At 42.3% G+C, this 23,727-nt stretch overlaps 1 protein-coding gene across 2 annotated transcripts in view; it reads right to left on the reverse strand.

The window, feature by feature from the left end:
• The window catches only part of FURIN (furin, paired basic amino acid cleaving enzyme), a 389,010-nt gene extending 369,254 nt beyond the window's left edge, over positions 1-19,756 (reverse strand). Inside the window, exons 1-2 of one of the 2 annotated variants that reach the window (XM_063925863.1) lie at positions 19,481-19,756; positions 606-1,005 (exon numbers count right to left, since the gene is read on the reverse strand). In XM_063925863.1, the coding sequence (XP_063781933.1) occupies positions 606-776 (171 nt within the window). In that variant the 5' untranslated portion in view covers positions 777-1,005; positions 19,481-19,756. Of the gene's footprint in view, positions 1-605; positions 1,006-19,121 lie in introns of both variants that reach the window. The other variant, XM_063925862.1, reaches the window with a different exon arrangement.
• Positions 19,757-23,727: the final 3,971 nt, after the last annotated feature.

The following is a 23,727-nucleotide window of genomic DNA, read 5'->3' on the forward strand; positions in this document are numbered from 1 at the left end:
TTGTGTCCAATTGTAAAGCGCAACAGAATTTGCTGCGCTATATAAGAAACTTCATAAATAAAATAAAGTCAGGAGGCTATCAATGTAAAAATCTGATTATCGTACATATCGCTGATCATACCTCCCCTGACCCATCTCAAAACCAGCTGCAACATATTGACCATCATTGAAAAGCATATCTAGTCACTAAAAGACTACAAGAGAGAAAAGATGTCACCTATCCAGACACTAGCAGCCTCCAGAAAGCCAATGCACTAAATGTGATTACTTCTGATAGTGTCAAACGAGCATATTATTTTAGCCAATAAGATGTAGTAATGAATAGCTTGTTTACTTGAACACACTCAAAGGGCATTGCCAAGTTCCTGTTATGTGAGAACTCCAATACTTTATGCAGTTACTATAATGTAAGCGCATCCAGTATTTCTGCAACTCTATCTGGCATGGAAAGAAACATCCCATTGAATTCTGGGAGACCATCAACAAGCTTCTAAGTTTAATTTGCTGAGAAAACTGTAGGTACATGAAATACCCATGTGATACTAACCGTAAAAGACCATTTAATACAGAATGTTCTAAGAACTGTACACAATCAATACACTCACCTTGCCATGGTTAATGAACCCATGCTTCTTGGCTATGGAGTCAGCTGCTGCAGGACCTCCTGGGATACGAACCGCCCACGTATTTGTATATACCTGGTGTCCAGTCAAATCTTTAAACAGTACTGTCAGGGAAGTCCACAACAGAAAAAGTATGGCATGCCTCAGATCCATGTCAAAGTTTTGCGCTTCGGTATGAATGGAAAGCAGTCCTCAAACGAAGCCGGATCAGATCCCCGACTCCACACAATCTGCTTCCTCTGTGCAGGAACTTTGCAGAGTCCTGGGGATCATGGGGTCTTAAAATCAATTTTCAACTGCAAAAGTAAAAATAATCCTCCTAATGATGTGGAAGACTCTCCAGCCAGAAAAAAAAAAAAAAAATCCAAATAGGTCTCCGTTTCTATAACCAGAAAAAGAAGAAGAAAAATATATATATAAAATGTCTTTCTGACAATGCTCTGAAATGTTCTCTAACACACAAGCAAAAAAAGTTATGAAGAAAGTGGAGGGGGAGGGATTTTAGGACAGCTTTTGGCACAAGAAAAAAAAAAAAATTATATATATATATATATATATATATATATATATATATATATATATATATATATATATATATATATATATATATATATATATATTTTTTACACACACACACTTTTCTAGAAAAAAAATGAAAAAAAAAACATTTCCTTTCCAAGCAGAAAGTGTCAAGAAATACTAGGTCCTGAAATAGAAAAAGAAATAAACACAGAGGAGAGCATTAAAATACTGAATGCAATATGAAGGGATTATGCTGCCAGTAATTAGTCTGGCAGCCTCTGTGTTCTGAAATAGCTGGACACTTTGTGGACCTATTTTATTATTGGGTGGGGGCGGGGTATGGCGTGGGGGAATCTGTCAAATTTCTAAAAACGCACAGGACGTAACCACACTTCTTCTATGAAAATAATTGCACTCCACATGTGCTCTTGCTTATCGTAAAGCCTGTAATAGATTCTCTGCGGTGTTTCTCTGTCAGTAGAGCTTTACGCAGATAAAAATGTAACTTATCAGCCTAGAACATTAAAAAATAAAATAAAACCACAATAAAAATAGAAATCTGCATTGTGGTAAGCTTCCTTCTAATTAAAAAGGTTAGAGAACTTGCCGGCTTATTGGATCTTAAATTGCCAATCTTAATCATTCGCATTTGTATCAACACCTATAAATTTACAAAACAAAACAAAGATGAATTTTAAACAAAAACGACAAAAAAAAAAAAAAAAAAAAAAAAAAAAAAAAGGTATAACAAATATATGCATAATATATTTTGCACATAGACACACATACAGATGTGTCCTTATACATCTTGGCTGCAGTCATGCCAAACCATCCCTCTTGGCACGCCAGGTCACATGAGAATGTTCAAGCATTGGACGTCGTTTTTGCTGAAACTGCATCTTATTCGCAACGCAATGTGACTAGTACACACAAGGAGACTGTGCTGAATAATTGGACTGCAATTGCACTTGTATATCTGTGTGCTACAGAGATTCAGTACACAAAGTGCTACTATGTAGCAGCTGCATCTTTTTTCCCAATACAAGTTCTGTTTTCTGCTCCATATACAGTATCAGTCAAACACAATATACAAGTGTCATGTCCAATATAAAAAATAAAAAAGCCAGACGTTTGCAAAGTTGCACGTGACCTGGTGGCTCACTCACACTGCATGGCTTATTGAGGCCAGATGTACGAGGACAAATCTGTGAAAATGTACGTATGTACAGATGGAGCCACGGTTATCTTGGCTTTTGTGCTGCGCCTAGGCACACCATTATTTATTAGCATAAGCCCTTCATCTATTGATCTCAGCTGCAATACAAAACATCAGGGGATTAAGTCCGACTGCCCTGGCTCAATTAATCCTATTAAAGGCCAAGATAAAGGTGGCTCCATCTGTATGTATGTATGTATGTATGTATGTATGTATGTATGTATGTATGTATGTATGTATGTATGTATGTATGTATGTATGTATGTATGCACATACACACTATATAATCACAGGATACCCCAAGAGACAAGGGGAGGAGCTTTATTTACAAAGCAGCCACCACTTCACAGAGGAATAGAGGAGAAAATATAAAACAGTACTCATGGACCATGTAAAGCGCACTGTGCTTTACACTGGGTGTAGTAGGGTATGCCGGTGGCCAGGCTCCCGGTGGCCAGCATACTGGCGCCGGAATCCCGACTACCGGCATACCAACAGCTAAGCGAGCGCAAATCAGCCCCTTGCGGGCTTGCTGCGCTTACCACGCTGCGGGCACGGTGGCGCGCTACGCTATCTATTCTCCCTCCAGGGGGGTCGTGGACCCCCAAGAGGGAGAAAAGGTGTCGATATGCTGGCTGTCGGGATTCCAGCGCCGGGATCCCGACAGCCAGCAAACTGAAGACCCCTTTACACTGACTGCCAGTGCAGTTTAGACTTTCACCTCCAACCCACCGGGAAGCAGAGGCTCACAAATGCAGCCAATTTGTAAATAAACCTAACATGTTTACAGATGGCACACAGTTCACTTAAGATTTTTATGCGTGTATTGCAAGTTATTGATGGTCTATAGTCGTATGCCTCCCGCAGATTTCTTCCCTCATCTAACCAGTAGACTAAATGGACGTGGTTCCTTTTGTCCCAAGATGCAACTTCAAGATTTGTTCACAACTGCACAGTTTTCACCAATGTAAAAGTCAAGGAGCAATTCAAGTGACAGCAAAGAAAAATGTGACCTTGCTGGTTGTGGGGTGCCTGAGAAACTGTCGGTACCTCACAGCCATTGCTGTTGACCGAAATGCTCCCTTAAATTTGAAAGCACAATTGGGGCCATTTCAATCATTTGTGCCACCTGCTGATAGCTCTGACTGGAGCTATTCAATTGTTGCTCCAGTCAGATGCCCATTGCTCGTTAAGACGCCTGTCAGCTCCACATTTAGCCACGCAAAGCAGCTTAAACCATCCAGAAAGCCTGAACACAGTCCAGGTTTGGGCATCCAAACTGACTTTTTAGCACATTTTTTCCCCTCGCACCTCTTGGAGGTGTGTGGAAAATGTGACTGCCGCAGCTAATGGACGTCTATCGGAGAAACAACTGAATAGCTCTGAAAGAAGCCCAATCCTTCAGACAGACAGCAGGTGGCACACGCCACAACTGAATCAGCCCCATTAGGTCTCATGAAGTTTTATCCTTTTCCTACAGCAGGTGTGTAGAAGGGGCCCTGAAATAACCATATTAAAATGAACAAGAAAAGCTTCAATATTCAGTGTCCATCTATTTTACAGCAGACTAATCAAGTTAGGTCGCTGTTTTTCATGGGTGTTTCTTCCCATAGGTGTGTGCAGGGGGGTGCCTGGTGCGCACAGGCACCCCCTAATGTCCGGCACCCCTATCTCACATGCCTGATGCAGCCGAGCAGGCTGATTACTGTCCCCTTTGCGCTGCACCCTGTCAGGACTGCATTACTGAATGGACGCCTGGGTTAATAAAGGGTGCCACTGCCACCGGCTTTCATACTCCCGGCTCCATGTATGAAAACAGCGTGATGTGACGTGATTATGTTACGCTGCTCGCACGCCCACCCATCACACTTGCCACACACCCACCTCGCTCCTTCTATGCTATGCCAACGTCAGCCACAGATGAGGATCAGCATGCAGCCAGTGTTCCTCTTAGGAAGACAAATTCAATACTGGCAAGCGGCCGGCAGCAACATTGACAAGTCACTTGTTTTTCCAGCAGCAGCAGTACTAATCTGCGACTGTCCGTGTCAGTGAGTGACTGACTTGTAAGTAAGCTGCTGCAGCTTGCAGGGGAAAGTGAGGGGGAGCCAGACCAGGCTGAGGAGGAGCAGTGTAATTGCAGTGAGTGCCATCAGGAGTGTTTGTTTGGTGCACACCACAACATCTGACAATGTATCTGCTTTATTAGGACTGGTGCAAGGGTGGATATTTTATATTGCGATGACCGTCAATAGATGGTGCTAGACACGCCCAAAAGGCGGTGCTAGACACACCCCTCCGATGGTACACCCCCTAATAAAATGTGCTGCGCACGCCTATGTTTCTTCCCCCTACGTATTAAAACTGGATGACACAATACAAATCCAAGTTCATCTTTATATATAAAATTCGTTGGTCTGTTTGTCCAGTTATTAAAATTGGACACCCCTGCATTGACTTGGATAAAACCAACATCAGGTTTAGCCTGCCCAAAAAACTGCTAAACCCATCTAACCTCCCTGCTTTGGGCTTCCAAACTCCCGTGTGGACGCCCAAAGTGCCGAGTTTCAACACACCTCAGGCCGCGAGAAAAAAAAAAAAAGTGAGCTCAACAGGGCCCCTTTGCAGTGAAGCTGCAAAAGGGGCCCTGAATCTGGATCAAGGTAAAAACATTCAATGTATAATGGTAGATTAGTTAAGAAGCAGAGATGTCAGATGCTCTTTAAATTTGTGGTCTTTGCTTTAATGGAGGAGCAAATAAACTTAAGGAAGTTACAAAGTTCAGTTGGATGATGTGTTGACAAGGAAGTAAAGTAAGCATAAAATGTGTTCTCTGCAATTATGTATTTACAAAAAATAAATAAATAATAATATGGATGAACACTATAGAAAGTCAACTCATAAGTATGAAACGGTTTTAAGCCTTGATGTAGTGCGATTACTAAATCAAACAGAAAAAAATAAAAAATATATAGATGATATGTGAAGGGGGAAATCCAAGGCCTGGATTCATCCCACAGTCTACTTATGAGAAACGTGCCTAATATGTACATGTTCTGACATTTTCTTGCAGTATAAATAATGTGTTTTGGCTGTTGTACAAATATGCTGAAAAGACTGGTGAATCTCAGCTACTGATAGACATTGCCAATAGAGAAAAGGGGAAAGTGAAAATCCACTACTTCTACTGTACCCAGCAAAGAGGGAAGCAAATGGATCCAGCTGCTTCCATGCTTACTTTAGCAAATGGTCACGTGCAGTGATTTTTTTTTTTTTTTTTTAATGAAGCAAATCACTGTTTTGTGCCTACCACATTAAGGGGGGAATTCAGTTAACCGCAGGCTAATTGATACCTTGTGGCTATTTAATTAGTCCTCAAACACTGCACTTAAGACTGAGCAGACCCAAAAGAAATCCTGGATATCTAGCTGGTTATCGGGTTCCCTAATCACGTCAATACATAGAATCCGGGATAAAAAAAAAAAAAAAAGGCTCTAATTGAATAGCCCCAGGCATTAAAGCTGGAGGCCACCACTTTTCACAACCAGTGAATTACTGGGTCTAAATGAATTTCCCCCCCTTAATCACTGTGTGGTGAGTACAAGTATCATACAAACTCATCTTCAGTGACATTTTGATTTGTAATTACATCGTGGACAAAAACCAGGTGAGGTTGCAACTACAAAAAAAAAAAAAAAATCCCCATAATATTTTAGCAGTTTCTAAGCTGTAAAAGCATTCAAATGCACACAAATCTCTCGTCGACATCTCACTTTAAGAAAAAAATAAAAATAAAAAAAAGGTACTGCAAATACTCCAAACCACATCATAGCAACAATCAAGAGAGTCTAATTATACCAACCCAGGCATACCCATTACTATTCAGTAGCTCTAACGGCTTAGTACCTGGGACGGTGTGCTCAAATGCTAATCCTCTGACTACATTCTGCTTTGCAGTGAGAAATCCAGAGCAACCTGATCAATACTCAGGTGTCACAAGTCAGAGTGAGGCGTTGCACCTCTCCCTGGAATGAATTCCATTAGAAAAAGTGATATCCTAGGTGTACACAGTAAAAGACACTGCTCACAGCAGAGAAAGCCAATTAGTGTTATGGTGGTGAGTGAGGTAGGGCAAACCACACTGCTCCTCTACAAGGATCTGACAGATTCATCCCTCCTCCATACTTTAAACAAGCAAGGCTGGACCCTGGTAATGGCTCCCAGACACCCTCTAATTTGCTCGGCTCTTCTAGTAAACATGTGGCATGAGGTCACTGCAAGTGCGGGAAGCACTGACCACAGCCAGCCTGTCTCTGCTTCATGCAGGTATTGACATGCTGCGGTCTGGAAGAGTTTAACCCCTTCACTGCTAATTAGTAGCATGCTATTTAAAATATATGCATATATTTATTTATTTTAACTTACATTTAAATAGATTTTGCATTTATTTTATTTTTTAAATTAAAGACATTTGTAGGAAGAAATTATAAAAAGTATATCAAACTTAAAACTTTATGAAACCACTATTGCCAAGTAATACTATCACTAATGGAAAAACACTTACACATGCTTTTGTAAAGCTTATGCGCTTAGACAATTCTTACAGCAAGCATCTGGAGTGACCAATCTGAGTAAACTTGCAGGAAGTTAAACTGGAAAACATGACTTTTCAACAGTACATCCTGTCAAATGGTGAGCGCATCCAACCATGTTCATGGTCTTTGGCCAACCACGATTAGTGGCCCCCTGTTGTGTCAGTCTCCAAAAAAACATGTACACACGTATGGCCACATCTAGGCTATATGTACAGCGGGGGATCCGGTCTCTAGGTTGACAGCAACTAGGTCGACACTATCTAGGTCGACCACTATAGGTCGACAGGGTCTCTAGGTCGACATGAATTTCGAGATTATTTTTTTTTTTAACCTTTTCATACTTAACGATCCACGTGGACTACAATTGAGAACGGTAACCTGTGCAGAGCGCAGCAAGGCACCTTGCCCGAAGCATGGTGAGTGAAGCGAGCCATTGTGAGGGGACACGGTGCACTAATTGGGGTTCCCGGTCACTCTACGAAGAAAACGATACAAAAAAAAAAAACATTCAAAACTCATGTCAACCTTTTGACCCGTCGACCTAGAGACACTGTCAACCTATAGTGGTCAACCTAGTTATTATCTACCTTCCATACCACACCCGTACAGCGGTCAGGCTGAGCTGACAAACCAGCCCTTGTAAGTGTTCCTTAAAATGACTGCCTTACTTTGGAGACTGGTGATATACCAGCGTAAACAACTGGTGAGGCAACTTATTACTCAGAGTCTACCAAAACTGCACATTGATGTTCTACTATAAAAAAGGTGGATTAAACTGAAAACTTTTTTTTTTTAATGTTTAGACAGAACAATTACCACTTTACACCATATTCTACTTAAGCACAATGTTCACTTGCAGGGCCTTTTTAATAGTAATTAAGTGGTCCCTTGAGATAGAAAAATGCAAAGAGATCCTATTTAATATTCACAGCTGTTTCAGTGGTATAAACAAAAAAAAATGTTGTTTTTTCTTTGAGCAATGTTAGATATAGTGGTTATTGCTCACAGATTATCCTGCTAGTAATTTGTTGGCAGGATGAGTTTTTAAATAGTAATAGTTGGACACTTTACAGGCCTATTTTGTTATGGTGACAGGAGGGTGCGCTACAGAATTTATGAATCAATATTGTAACAAGAGTATTTTGTTTTTAGTTTTATTTGCCTGCCAAGTGCTATAGAATGCACTTTAATCAAGTAAATGATGTCTGACCACAAAACGTACACCGCATTAGCACGCTCAAATAGGTATATAAACTACTGTATTTTGGTTGTATTACACATTTAAGCACTACAAAAGGAGTGAAAAAAAAAGGGAAGAAAATGAATATATGCCAAATACAGGTGGAGTATCCCTTATCCAAAATGCTTGCGACCAGCAATATTTTGGTTATCTGATTTTTCCGTATTTTGGAATAATTGCATACCATAATGATATCATGGCAATGGGACCCAAGTCTAAGCACAGAATGCATTTATGTTTCATATAGACCTTATACACACAGCCTGATTATTTAATACAATATGTTTAATAACTTTCTGTATTAAACAAAGTTTGTGTACATTGAGCCATCAGAAAATAAAGGTTTCACTATCTCAGTTTCACTCAAAAAATTCTGTACTTCGGAATATTCTGTATTATTTCGGAATATTCTGTATTTCGGAATATTTGGATAAGGGATGCTCAACCTGTATACATTTTACAGCAGTACAACTCTCCCAGACACAAATGTGAAGCTTGTAAGTAGCAAGTGGTTCAACCCTAGATAATTTTAACAAAATGACATCTCTTCTCTAGTCACCGTTCAACGTCAGCAACGACTTAAATATTAACCAAAAAAAAAAAAAAAGTGTGATAACATGGCAAATAGAAGTTTAATCCAAAAGAGCATAATTTCCTTGTCAGGAACTTATTGTTTAAAAATAAATTTATCCATGAATAAATAAAGGCATTGAGTGAATTGACTTTTGATGAAACACAGTTTTGTGTAGAAATAGTTTGTTATTCCCTCACAGCTACAGTAGCCGTTCCAGCTTTATACCACTAGGAAGCCTGCGGAGACTGCCACTGAAGAGAATGTTACTCATGTTAGAGAGGTTTTAGCAAATGTGAAAGAAGATAGAGAACATTAAATACTATTAAGAGTAATGATTTCTGTCATAAGTAGCTACAGTGATATATAACTGAACATTTACTGATTCAACAGTACGTGTAGAAACTAACTTTACTGGTTCCAAAATGTGGTGATATTCTCAAGAGGGAATTAGCCACCCAATTTGTTTCATACATATTTGACTAAAGCTGTCTGCATCTTGTTTCCATGCCATATTTCACAACAAGCTGTTAAAATAGAGGGATTCCACTTATTACAGTCTCTTTCCTAAACATGTAAATACAATAATGTAGCAACAGTATTGGCAAACTTAGAAACGAGTCCACCCTTCCCGTTGCAATTAATTTAATCAACCTTAGAATGGGGGGGGGGGGGGGTTATTTAGTCTGGCAATTGGAAGCACAGCATTGATCTCTTAAACCACAGGTGTGTTGACATTTTGTTTCCTTAGTTGGATAATGCAAATAATGCTGAAAATAAACCAAAGCGAGCCAACTCTTGTCTGAAAGTGTGTTTCCAATTCTCATGGAGTTCTCCACTAGGTGCCCCCAGCCCCCTCCCCATGTAAGCCCTTCATACTAACTATCCAATTAGCCAATCTGTGCTAGCATGTTCACCATGTAATGACATGCAGGAATAAACCACTTAAGACATAACTTGCATATTTGTTGTCTAGCATTGTATGGCAACACAAAAACAAGTTGTGACCCAAATATCAAAGAAAGAAAACAGAGTAAAAGGTATAAAATCATAGACTTGGGAAAGATTAAATGAAGTATGCAAAAATGTATATTTCCCTCCAAACGGTGTTCCTTGTATACAAGCGCTCATGAGTAGGAACATCCTCCCTTAGGTCTTATCTGATCACACTGTGTTCACCTGCACAGGATTACTCTCATCCAGCATGCACAGGATTACCCCTCCAGCACAAACCGTATTTTACCTAGTGGTCCAATAGGCCTTCGTTATATGCTCTTTCCCCACTGTGTAATGCAGCAGATTTGGCAACTTAGAAATAAATAACAATGTTACAGCTACAACAGTTGCAATGTTGTCAGTGCATGGCTCACTAGAGAACATGTATATTATGATGGGACAATACAGTACAATGGAATCATCAAAGAGTCTTAGGCTGGGTATACACTAGGACGGTATCAGTACAATTTGTCGCATTGGCATGACAAATTATGCATCTCAGCTAGTGTGTCCCCACTGTTGCGCGCTCCATCGGATCGCATGTGGCGTTTTTCCAATTGGCCATGCAAGCAGCCTGATGCTTTGTAATAAAGAACAGAACAGTGATCACTCTATCCTTCATTACATTGGGCTGGTGTGTACGGACAACTGGGCATGGCCCGGGCCAAAGGGAATTTGGTCCGACCATCAGCCCGATTGCCCGTTGAACAAGTGTGTACCCAGCACTACTCTCCCTTCCCTTTAGAAAGCAGATTCAATTCTTTGCATGATATCCAGACACAAATGTCAGGACGACAGTCAGCTACAGTGGTCACATCAGCTAGAATCTCCATTGTGCATTTTTACAGAGATCTGTAAAGAGGACAAGTTAACTGAAAACAGAAGTGGCACTGGTCATCATATTACTCAGATCCAGCATCAAAAGAATATAAAAATGGGGTTTCACATAAAAAAAATTTAATAGAGAGAGAGAGGGGTGATGTTGGATACACGGCATAAGCATGGGGATTGTCCCAAGATGGAACATTAGTTAATTCAAAAGGAGGAAACATTGGACTACCAAGAGGTAGGTGCAGAGGAAATTTGAGGAAAAATTACTTCACAGAAAGGGTAGTGAATAGGTGGTTGAGGTTAAAAGGGCGTACATATGTACCGATGTGTACAGAGATGTGTGCCGAGTGATCTTGCACAGAACACATTTCTGTCCCGCTCAGCACACAGTGCGATGTGTGGTGAGCGAGGGGAGGGGGAAACGCTCACTTCACCCAGCGGTGAAGTGTGCGATCTAAAAGTCAGATTGCTTCGAAATTAAGCATACATCTTTCAGTGTGTACCCCCCTTAAGACTGGCCATACACCTAAAGGGTTTTTGTCCAATCTGCTGGTTGGTACAAAAAGAGTCTGGTAATGTATGGGAGCAAATGACAATAGACAGTTTGCTTCGAAATTCCAGAAAACTGAGAAAAACGGTCGCTCAAACAAAGTTGTTAAATCAAATGGATTTCACCAATTTGTCTGACCATATTGGTCAGTTTTCTGGCATTTTGGAGAAAATGGTCAATTGCCATTTGCTCCCATACATTACCAGATTTTTGTTCCAACCAGCCAGATTAGACAATAAATCTTTAGGTGTAAGGCTAATCAGTAGAACATTTTAAACATGCTCGAGATAGACATATAAATATTCCTACAAAGAGCAAAAAGGACCAAATAGGGTTGAGGTTACTAAAATGTCAAAAAAATAAATAAAAAAAAAAGTGGCAGACTACTTGGCCCCAGTGGTTCTTATCTGCTGTTAAATTCTAGGTTTAAATAAAAAATAAAAAAAATAAAAAAAAACACACACCATGGCATGGGGAGGGCAGTCAGGCCAAGCAAATAAATGCAGACTGTGGGGAAATCTGCATGCTAAAGGTTACCAATTAGTGACTTAGCTACCAGATAAGTACACACAAAGCAGAACAGTCTGCAATTTTCTGACTTCAGCCTGGTTTTCTAACGCGAAACAAGGCCATTTTAACTTCTGCAGAGAGCACTTACAATGCTTTATTTTTTGCTGTCATGGAGATTACCTTAAAAACACCCAGAAAATAGACTTCAAAACACAAAAGGTCAACGATGATTTGACACACAGCATAGTCTGATCTTATTCTTCTCCAATTGCTACACATAGTAAAGGAACAGTGGATTTTCAGCCACTGCCTAGTTCAGGCCAGGCTTTAACAATTATGAATTCAAATGAAAATGTAAATGTATACAAATCTGTAGACTATAGAAATATTTGCTCTAGTTTTGTACGCTTTCCAGAAACACACATCTGAATAAAGTAAACTAGTTAAATCCGGTAGAACTAGTAATGTTAATGTGGGAGAAATGTGTGATTATTAAAGAGCAATTTTTTATTTAAGTCAACACTAGGCTGGTTTTGTCTTTAATAAAATCACCACTTAAAATCTGCAGCAACAACCACTTATTTTTCCAAAATCAGTCCTATGCATAGCCAGGGGGTGTAGTACGGTATGCCGGCGCTCGGGCTCCCGGCGACCAGCATACCGGCGCCGGTAGCCCGACCGCCGGCATACCGACAGCGTGGCGAGCGCTAAGGAACCCCTTGCAAGCTCGCTGCGCTCGCCACGCTGCGGGCACGGTGGCGCATCACACTATTTTATTCTCCCTCCAGGGGGGTCGTGGACCCCCACGAGGGAGAATAGCTGTCGGTATGCCGGGTGTCGGGATTCCGGCGCCGGTATAATGTGCGCCGGGATCCCGACATTCGGCATACTGAAGACCACCCATAGCCAGGATGTAACAAAGCACATGCAAGAACACGGGCTCTGATAAGAACACTTCGCTGCGATAAAAAGAAAATGCCAAATTTACCAAGCGCTCTGTAGTGTTTTCAGGGGACATCTCACAAATATTATTCCATAAATATGCCCCTAAATCTATCAGGTGTGGATACAATTATATAACCTGTATATTAAGACTAGGAAGATGCTAGAATAATGGGTTATATTTACTAAAGGTGCTGGTATTTAGATGTGGAGAATGCTGCCCATACTGTAGCAACCAATCAGATTCTACTTATTTATCTAGCACCTTCTAGAAGACAATAGCTAGAATCTGATTGGTTGCAAATTATCCACTTCTATAAACCTGCACCTTAGTAAATATACCCATGTCCCCTACAAAGAAAAAACAAAACAGACAAAAAAAAAAAAAAAAAAATACGGGTGTAATTACTGTACTTGGGGTAGGGAGTCACTCACCAACCTCAATACATTGTTTCATTTGGAAAACTGCAACATTACCCAATGTTCCTGAATGCAAGTAATGTAATGAAGTGGATATGGGGTTATTTGGAAACAAAGCTTTACATTTTCATGCGTTTTCATGAATTAAAACACTAGTACAACCATATACTTTGGGGTCAATTCAATTTGCCGACAGTTGAATATCGCCGGGAATTAGCTCCCGGCACTATTCAAGACAGCACCATGTGACACTTAATTGTCGGGATTTCTTCCCGAACCCCAGGGGGGTGTGAGCAGAAATCAAACAAAAGTGCTGGCGCGAGGATGATTCTGTCGGGAATCAGCATTGCGCTGGGCAGTTAAATCGGAGAATGCCTGTTCTCAAGACAAATCAACATGTTAACTCCGGGATAATGGGCATTTGCTGACTTAACTTGAGCAGAATTGAATAGAGGTGGGAGCTAATTCCCGACGCTATTCAACTGCCGGCAAATTGAAATGACCCCAATGATTTTAAAAACATTAAAATTACTTGGACAAAGGATGTTCAACTTTATCTTGAACACCCATTTTTCTAGTCACGTAAAGCCACTTCTACTTGAATAGAATACAAAAACAAACCCAGCATGTAAACAAAAGAGTTTAAATTAAACTAGGAGTTAAGAAAATGTTTATAAGGTGGGTACACACTAGAACAATATCAGGACGATTTGCCGTACTGGAATGACAGTCTACATCGCCTAGTGTGTATGCACAATTGCACACTACCGCGGGTCACATGCGACATGTCTGGTCGTCTATGCTGAAAGGCCAATCAGATGCCCGACCGTTCAGTGCAGTGTGCATGGCCAATCTTGCATGGTTAGGACCAAAGGGAATTCAGCCAAACCATCGGGTTGACTGACTGTCGTTTTGGTGTGTACCCACCCTAATGCTTGCCATGCATGTTAGAACCTGGTCTACAGATATAGTTGATAGTAAGCAAATCGGAGTTCTTAGTCTGAATTATTATTTTTTTTTAATTAAAACCTGAAAAGTATAAAAATCCATGTCTGCACAGTGGTAAGACATAGACCTATAGGTGGCCATTATATAATTTAATGGTCACTGATCACGTACAGAAGTACCGGATTTAGCCGCTCAAAACTGTAAAGTACAGGACGTGATGCAAAAAGTGCAGTTTGGGCACCCAAATATTACACTTTTCGCACACTTCTGCTCGCTAACCCAGGAGGCTGCAAGCAGATACGTTAGCGCACCCATTGGCAGAAACTGCTGAATAGCTGCTGGTGGGCACGCATGAGTGCGGGGGGAGGGGGGGGGGGAGGTTGTTTGCGATAACAACTGAGTGCCCACCTACATTGTAAGCCAAGCTCTCCTACCTGTCTTATTACGCAGTCTTGGTTTATTATGGGGGTAATTCCAAGTTGATCGCAGCAGGACATTTTTTAGCAGTTGGGCAAAACCATGTGACTGCAGGGGTGGCAGATATAACATGTGCAGAAAGAGTTAGATTTGGGTGGGTTATTTTGTTTCTGTGCAGGGTAAATACTGGCTGCTTTATTTTTACACTGCAAATTAGATTGCAGATTGAACACACCACACCCAAATCTAACTCTCTCTGCACATGTTATATCTGCCTCCCCTGCAGTGCACAGGGTTTTGCCCAACTGCTAAAAAAATTCCTGCTGCGATCAACTTGGAATTACCCCCTATGTTCCCCCTCTCCCCCCACCAAAAAAAATTTTTTTTTTTTTTAAAGAGCACCAGAATATGCCGACACCAAGTAAATAAATTATAATCTGACACCTAAGTCTCTGTGTGGTCATAACTAAAACTACAAGTAGTCATCTATAAGATCATCACTTTATATCATGGGTAACAGTATTACGCAAACTACTGCCCAATTATTTATTGTCTAAACAAGAACAGTTACTGTTCCCACTTCCATGAATGACCTGTAAACAAATTATATAGGTGGTAAACGTTAGCAAGAACATAAATTAAAGTTATGGGATATAACTTTACTATAGAATGGAATACCTAGGCAAGGCTATATAAAAAAGGATGGGTGTGGGAAGTGGGCGCTGAAATGAAAAGAAAACTGGTGGCTGTTGATTCAGCCAGGGATGTTTATTGTTGGGTAAGAACTTGGTGAATACTTATCTGGATGGTGGATCCGATGGAATTCTGAGCATTCCTAGGAAGATGTTTCTCTCCGGAATAAGTGGATGCGTGAACCAAAATGATATAGAAAACAAAAAAATAATATTTTGAGTTATGGTTTCTCAAAAATATATATATATGATTTATATTCCTGATATTGGAACAAAATGGATTGTATCAGCATATATGATCATACCTCACTTACATATAGTGAGTGAGGTTTTAAACGCATAAAGGTTTCTTTTAAAATATGGTACCGTCTGATTTCTAGCGTACCTAACTTACAGTAAAAACAGCAAATGTAGACTTATCAAGGTATCTTTAGGCTGAGCTGCGTACCGGTACTCACTGATTAAAACGTCCTCCGTCTGCGCATAAAGGTATCTTTATCCAGTCAATGTTTCTGATAAAAAAATGCCCATATATATATAAAAAAGGGAATTTATTGGATAAAAACAACAATAAAATAAAAAACGTTGTAGTATTTGACCGCAAGGAAAGAGACCAGCCAGAGCGAGGGGTGTGTGAATGACCTTCAACCAGCCCCTTTGGCCCGGTACCCGAGGGACTGGATTGGATGTTCTGAAAGTCGTACCTTTCCTCAGTCCTGCGGAAAATGGTCCAAGCGGGCAAAAGAACTCCTTCCAGCCAACGCGTTTCGAGTTAGTTCTCTTTATCAAGGCCTTATCTTTATCGGGTACCGGGCCAAAGGGGCTTGTTGAAGGTCATTCACACACCCCTCGCTCTGGCGGGTCTCTTTCCTTGCGGTCAAATACTACAACGTTTTTTATTTTATTGTTGTTTTTATCCAATAAATTCCCTTTTTTATATATATGGGCATTTTTTATCAGAAACATTGACTGGATAAAGATACCTTTATGCGCAGACGGAGGACGTTTTAATCAGTGAGTACCGGTACGCAGCTCAGCCTAAAGATACCTTGATAAGTCTACATTTGCTGTTTTTACTGTAAGTTAGGTACGCTAGAAATCAGACGGTACCATATTTTAAAAGAAACCTTTATGCGTTTAAAACCTCACTCACTATATGTAAGTGAGGTATGATCATATATGCTGATACAATCCATTTTGTTCCAATATCAGGAATATAAATCATATATATATATTTTTGAGAAACCATAACTCAAAATATTATTTTTTTGTTTTCTATATCATTTTGGTTCACGCATCCACTTATTCCGGAGAGAAACATCTTCCTAGGAATGCTCAGAATTCGATCAGATCCACCATCCAGATAAGTATTCACCAAGTTCTTACCCAACAATAAACATCCCTGGCTGAATCAACATCCACCAGTTTTCTTTTCATTTCAGCGCCCACTTCCCACACCCATCCTTTTTTATATAGCCTTGTCGAGTTTTTGGATTTTTCTTGGGATTAATCCAGGTGTGTTGGGGATAGGCAGCAGGAAGTCCACATTCCAAGGAGCGCCTCATAGATTCTACCAAACCCTTTTTGTTCGGAATACCTAGGAGTTATTGCAGCAAACATATATGTTGACACAGGTTCAGTATGATTTACCGGCGGCCAAGATGCAGGCCATCAGTATACCGATAACGGCATTCCACCAGCCAGTATGCCGGCAGCGGGGCAAGAGAGTCCCCTTGCGGGCTAGCTGCGCTCATCACAGACACCCACGAGTGGGAATAGCCCTGTTTGGCCGGTAATCCGGCTGCCAGCATCCTGATTGCCGGGATCCTGAGTGCTGGCAACTTAAACGTATACTGAGGACATACCTGTGCTTCAGATCTATTTATCATGCAGATCAGAGTTGCAAGGGACCTGGTGGCTCACAATGCTTGACGTATTGTGGCTAGATGTACGAGGACACATCTGTAGTATTGCAGTATGCCCCCCTCAAAGACTAAAGGGCCTTACAGATGGGGAGATGTGGAGGGAGATATGTGCTGAGCGGTCTCCCCGCGCTCAGCACAGTGTGATGTGTGCTGAGTGAGGGTGGGTTACAGGGGAAGGGGGGGTGCGCTAATTTCACCCACTGGGTGAAATGAGCGATTTGCTAGATTGGCCAATCTAGCATCGGCGGTAGCAGCATATCGCTATCGCTGGGGGGCACACACACGAGAGATCCGTGCTTAAAATCTAAGCAATCTAGTCAGATTGCTTAGCTTTTAAAGAACAGATATCTCCATCTGTACCCCCCTTAATGCCAATCAGACTAGAACTAAAGGGGAGTACTGACGGGAGAGATGTGCTGAGCGATCTTAACACAGACCGCTCAGCACACATCTCTCCCCCCGCTCAGCACAATGTGCTGAGCAAGGGGAGGGGGGGGGGGGGTGACGGCAGGGGGGCGCTTACTTCACACAGCGCTGACGTGAGCGACCTGCTAAATTGAGCCTGCATGCAGGCTCAATCTAGCACCAGGGATAGTGTTGCGCGGGGCCACGCATCGCTATCCCTGGGGGGCATACACACGGCAGATCCGTGCTGAGAATCTAAGCAATCTCGTCAGATTGCTTAGAATTTAAACACAGATCTCTCCGTGTGTACCCCCCTTAACATTAATTGGGAAGAGGATAAATAGTCATAAAGCCTATATCATGTGAAAACGTCCCTTTTCACAGAAATTAGGGATTCTGATTTTTAGAAATAGACCCTAAACTATTAGAAGTGACGGAAAAAAAAAAAAAAGTTTGAGGCACTCGCTGCTCATGTGTTGTCTACTAGGTATCAGCCCCCCTACTATGAATTACTACTCAAGATAAATACATGCATACATACATACAGTAAATGAACCTAAAAACTAACGGAAGGAGCAGGAACTATTTCAGGGCATTAGCTTTACCTTACTTAGAACTTGAATGACAAATTAAAGGAATGACTTCTGACAATATACATAACACTAAACAAATAATCTTATATTTTTTAATTTAAAATAAAAATGTATTTATTACTATAATTTCTCTTTTTGATTCACCGATTGGGGTTTATACAGTATCTCAAAACAATGCATTTGTATCAAACGACTGTGGCATTTGAGGAAAAATGGATGTTCAGGAAGGAAACTGGGTTGTCATCAGAACACTGGTAAAATAAGTATTCTCTAGATAAATATTTCTGGCCAGCCCAAAAATAAAGGTAATTAGAGAAGTGGATAAGTAGAGTGATGGGAAAACAAAACCATGTCAGGTTTAACCATTTTGGCAGATGCATTTATTTATTTGAAGGGGAGGGGAGGGGGGGGGGGGGGGGGGGGGGATGTTAAAAATCAAAGGATTTGGATCCATAGCCAAACTTATTTGCGTTGTGGGTCTCCCTTTGCTCACTTCAAAGCTCCACTTACATGGCAAATAGACTTTTTTCATGACAAGTATGAAAAGAAAGGTAACACACCCACTACACAGTATCCAACAGATAAGACACAATGGAAGAGGAGCTTGTGCAATCTAGGTGAGCAAACGTCTAGCGAAGTCACCACAGTGTACACCCACTGGGGATATTAGACAGAACTCATCATGCAATTATTCATGACATAAAAGGACTTGGCACCAAGCGCATCACGTACTATATAAGGCAGAGCCACAGCTATATAGATTGGGGGGATGGATATTTTGTAGACCAGTAGAATTTACATTTACACCCCCCCCCCCCCCCCCCCCAAAACGCTCACCTGGTCTACTGGCAGAAGTTTATAGTGTCATCCTGCAGCTCGCCCTAACAAGTGGTAGTGATGCCAGACCTGAGCTACAGGCTGTGGGAGGTAGAGCAGCGCCACGGTGTTATTCAACCTTATCTGGCGATAATAGCAGCGCATCAGTAGCCAATAAGCGATGCACTTCCCAGGTAAGTGTCGCAATTGTACGCAGCCCGTCACACATGAGGTATGTTCCCTGACAGTCTACTGTACGCATGCCTAATGACCGTAAGTGGGACAGACATAAACAAGCCCATAACTCACCTTTCACGTTCAATTCTAGAACCAAAAAAAAAAGAATAAAAATCCAAAAATCACCCGGCCCGACTTGTCAGGGCGCTGCGTGCGGCCATTCTCTCCCGGGGCTGCCTATAGAACTCTGCGGCGTTCCAAAGTCTCTGTATAGAACTTTTCCCTTCTCCTGCCAGTTCCAGACTGCGCGGCTCCCCCCTCTCCCTCCTCCGCTCTGCTGCTGCTGCTGCTGCTTTATGTGGGACGCTGGGGGCAGCGTCATCTCCCGTCTAAGCCAGTCCACTCTCCCAGCGCCCGCCCCCTCCACAGCCCGGACAAGGGAGGAGACAGCAGCGCTAGACTGGTGATAATTACCACAGATAATTACGTACTTCCAGGGCTCGCTCAGAGCAGGATCCGGCTTGCTGTGTGTGAGTCACGGCCGGAACACCATAGCCTCCCCGGCCGGGGGCAGCCCGCCGCTCTCCGCTGCTCCGGGCTCTGTAGTTCCGGTACTTGCTCAGCTGCTGCCTGGGGAACGCCGCTCTGCGGGCAGGGAGTACAGGACGTGTCCGGGAGCACCGTGCACACGCGGTTGGCTTGTGTTGCAGCGCTGGAGCGGTGACAACAACTACACGCTGCACACAGGGCTCCGGTCACCCCTGCCCTCACCCCAAACCCTCCCACCCCCCACCCCAAGCACTCCCTCCCGGGTGACCTGCAGTGCTGAAGGCGTGCACTCCGGCTACAGAGGGCAGAAACGGGAGAGCAACACTCCGGATGCCGCCGCGTTCCTGCGAGAGCAGCAACGACAACAGTCTGATAGGAGAGGGGGGACCCCGGCAGCTCTCCTTCCTCCCAATCCCCCTCCTCTTCCCGGCAGCGCCGCTCCCACGTCACGCGCACACCGAGCTCTGGCTGCCGGCCGGGCTGCTGCGGGCAGCCGCGGCACATACCCTGCCAGAGGGGGTGATGCGGGCACCTTCTCACCCCAGGGCACATAACCTGCCAGAGGGGCTGATGCGGGCGCTATCTCACCCAGGGGAACATGCCATGACAGGGCTGATGCGGACACCTCACTCGGGTACCATCGCCTATGGGCACATACCCTACCAGGGCTGATGTGGGCACCTTCTCACCCAGAGGCACAAACCCTGCCAGGGGGGCTGATGCAGGCACCTTTTCACCCAAGGGCATATACCCTGCCATGACTGATGCTGCCACTCTCTCACGCAGGGCCACCAGCTATAGGCATATACCCTGCCAGTGCTGATGCAGCAGGTGCCTTATCACTCAGGTACCACCACCAATGGGCACATATCCTGCCAGGACTGATGCTGGCGCTCTCTCACCCAGGTGCACATACCATGGCAGGGCTGATTTGGGCACCATCTCACTCGGGCACATTCTGTGCCAGGGCTGATGCAGGCGCCTTCTCGCCCACAGTCACATATCCTGCTAGGTCGGATGTGAGTGCCTTCTCATCCAGATTCCACCAGTTACACCTGCACATATTCTGCCAATCCTGCTGCAGACTCCTCGTTACCCAGGCATGAGAGTAGTCAGAGCTTTGTGGGCACCATAGCAACATTTTACACTTGCCCACCTACCTCCACAGTGGTTGTTAATTTTATGCCCCCTAGTTTTGCCCTAGTTCATTTTATGCACCATAGTTGTGCCCTAGATCATTTTATGCTCCATGGTAATGCCCACATTCTTATTATGCCACATTGTATTCCCCCCAGTTCACAATATGCCACATTGTAGTGCCGCCAATTAAAATTATGCCACACAGGCTAGAAACCAACCAGCTCCTACCTGAGGGAATACTTCCTTATGCAGGACATTACATTTTGTTTCTTACTGTAGGTACACTTTCCCTTTCTGGGACAGTCCTAATCTCGGAATGGAATTCCTACCACGCAGCTTCACAAAGACTGTAAACAAGGAGAAGCCTACTCTCTGACATTGCAGGACGTACTGATTAGCTCAGCTGTGTCCGCGAGCGTGAAACAGGAGCGATAAGAGATGGATCATATCCGTGTGGGGCTTTACTGTGACAGAGATCACCACTGAACCCCTTTTCAGGACCAGACCCAATTTCTTAGCAGACATTTGGGGTACATGGTAGACAACCTAATGAGCTAGGTCTCCCTAAGCCTCTGGGCAGTGGCACCTCTTGTACCCACTATAGCTTTGCCTATGCACTTACAGGCACATACCATGTCAGGGATGATTCAGACCCTTTTCACCTAGAGGCCTCCAGCTATGGGCAAATAAACTTCAAGGACTGCTGCAGATGCCTTACTCCTCACCCATGTGAGAAATGCTGCAGACGCCTTACTCCTCACCCTGGGGCACATACCTGCTGATGCTGCATTGCTACCACTCAGGGATGTTTTCACACTCCTTTGTGATGGTGAGTTTGACTCTATACACACCTGACAGGTTTCATTTTAATAGGTTGTGTGTGTGTGTGTGTGTGTGTGTGTGTGTGTGTGTGTGTGTGTGTATTATACACACACATATATCCCCACACCCAGAAAGACTAAAAAAAATCGCAATATGTATAGTATAGAGCTGAGAAGGGAAAGGGAGGACATGATAGAAACTTTCAAATATATCAAGGGTTTTTGACAAAGTCCAGGAGGGAAACTTTATTCAAATGAAGTAATAGGACACAAGGACATGCACTGAAACTGGACGGGGTCAGATGGGCAGACTAGATGGGCCAAATGGTTCTTATTTGCTGTTAAATTCTGTTTCACACACATACTGTACACAATGAAATGAGTTCAGCACTCGCAAACAAATTCGACCACCTGGGTGCCTTTGCAAAAAATGAATAGACGTCAAAAAGTATATCCGATTGCGCAGATGTAAACTAGTACGCCACTCACTGGATTTATAAATGTTTCTGAGGTACTATAAGCCCTGTCGTCAAGGTTCAATTATCATAAAAGCAAGTATAGTATAGATAGTACATATACCTGGCAGGGTAAGTCCCCCTGGGCGAAAAGTAAGGCACACACAGAAGCCCAGCTGGTTGAGCTCAATCTGCGCGTGACGTGGAAGTGGTTCTGCTGGGAAAAGGAGGGAGGACAGCTGCTGGGGTCCACCCTCTTATATAGCCTGCTATTATGCTGTTGTACCTGCTGTATGGTTGATCATAATGCTGCCTTGAAAAAGATTTGTGTTTAGAATCTAAAGGTCAGTTAACTGCATGGTCTGATGAAAATGTTTAACTGACGTTGAATTTAATCAGAAATGTTTGATAAATTTGGAGAAGTCTGGAAAGTGCTCTTCTCGCAGTATATTTTGGATGCTGGTGACATATATAGTGTGTGTGTGTGTGTATATATATATATATATATATATATATATATAATTAGTACAGGTGACACTCATTGCCATTTAAAGACATGACAAGTAGCTGAGCCGACGTTTCAGTGTTTGTTAAAACATTTTCATTGGTGCATGATATAGATATATTTATTAGAAAAGAGCACCCACACATTGCAGGATATAAATGGGTATGCATGTCTTTGGAGGTTATATTGCAGGATATAATATGTCTTGTCGTTGGAGGATTATTCAGCTGTCCTAAATTTCTGGAAACATTCCTAGATTTCTCCCAGAAAATTGTCACTGTCTTTCACAATAGAGAAACTGTCTATTACATGTTTTATTATTCTCTGAATAAGGTCATGTCTTTATTACCTATTGTTATTCCCTGGGCTTAGTGTATCAATAGTTTAGTAAAGAACATTTACAATGCAAAACTATGAGAGTTTAACCATGTTCCCTGAATTTCCAAGTTAAAGATTGTAGTGCACCAACGTCATCTTGGGGTTCTAGTTATAAAAGTAATAATGTCATTGGAATCCTTGTCTCTTTATTATGACATGTTATCTGATACACTGTTTATGCCTGGTGTCTGGGGATCTATGGGGGTAATTCCAAGTTGATCGCAGCAGGAATTCTGTTAGCAACTGGGCAAAACCATGTGCACTGCAGGGGAGGCAGATATAACATGTGCAGAGAGAGTTAGATTTGGGTGTGGTGTGTTCAATCTGCAATCTAATTTGCAGTGTAAAAATTAAGCAGCCAGTATTTACCCTGCACAGAAATGAAATAACCCACCCAAATCTAACTCTCTCTGCAAATGTTATATCTGCCACACCTGCAGTGCACATGGTTTTGCCCAACTGCTAAAAAATTTCCTGCTGCGATCAACTTGGAATTACCCCCTATGTACCTTCTCTTCCTCTTCTCTCTCTCATTTTTTTTTTGTTACCCCCTTTTTATTGTATTGTTTTGTATTCTGATTAAAACCAATAAAAACTAATGTTAAAAAAAAGTATTGTCCTTATCTTCTACTTTTTAGCAGGAGAAATTGCATCTCTTTACATATAAAATGATGAAACAGCAGAGTAATCACTGTATTGCTACGTTGTGACTGGAAGCGCTGGTCCCGTAGCTTACAATGAAGGCCTTGCAATTCCGCAATTTATAAAAAATAAATTTTACTTTTCTAATATCTTTATTTTTATTTTATTTTTTTTAAACAACACTTTGTCTTGTCAAGATGGCGTTATGTACATCCATAACGCAAGATATTTCTTGCTTTACATAAGTT

This window comes from Pseudophryne corroboree, chromosome 6, assembly GCF_028390025.1.
Source record: "Pseudophryne corroboree isolate aPseCor3 chromosome 6, aPseCor3.hap2, whole genome shotgun sequence".
NCBI classification, from domain to species: Eukaryota; Metazoa; Chordata; class Amphibia; order Anura; family Myobatrachidae; genus Pseudophryne; species Pseudophryne corroboree.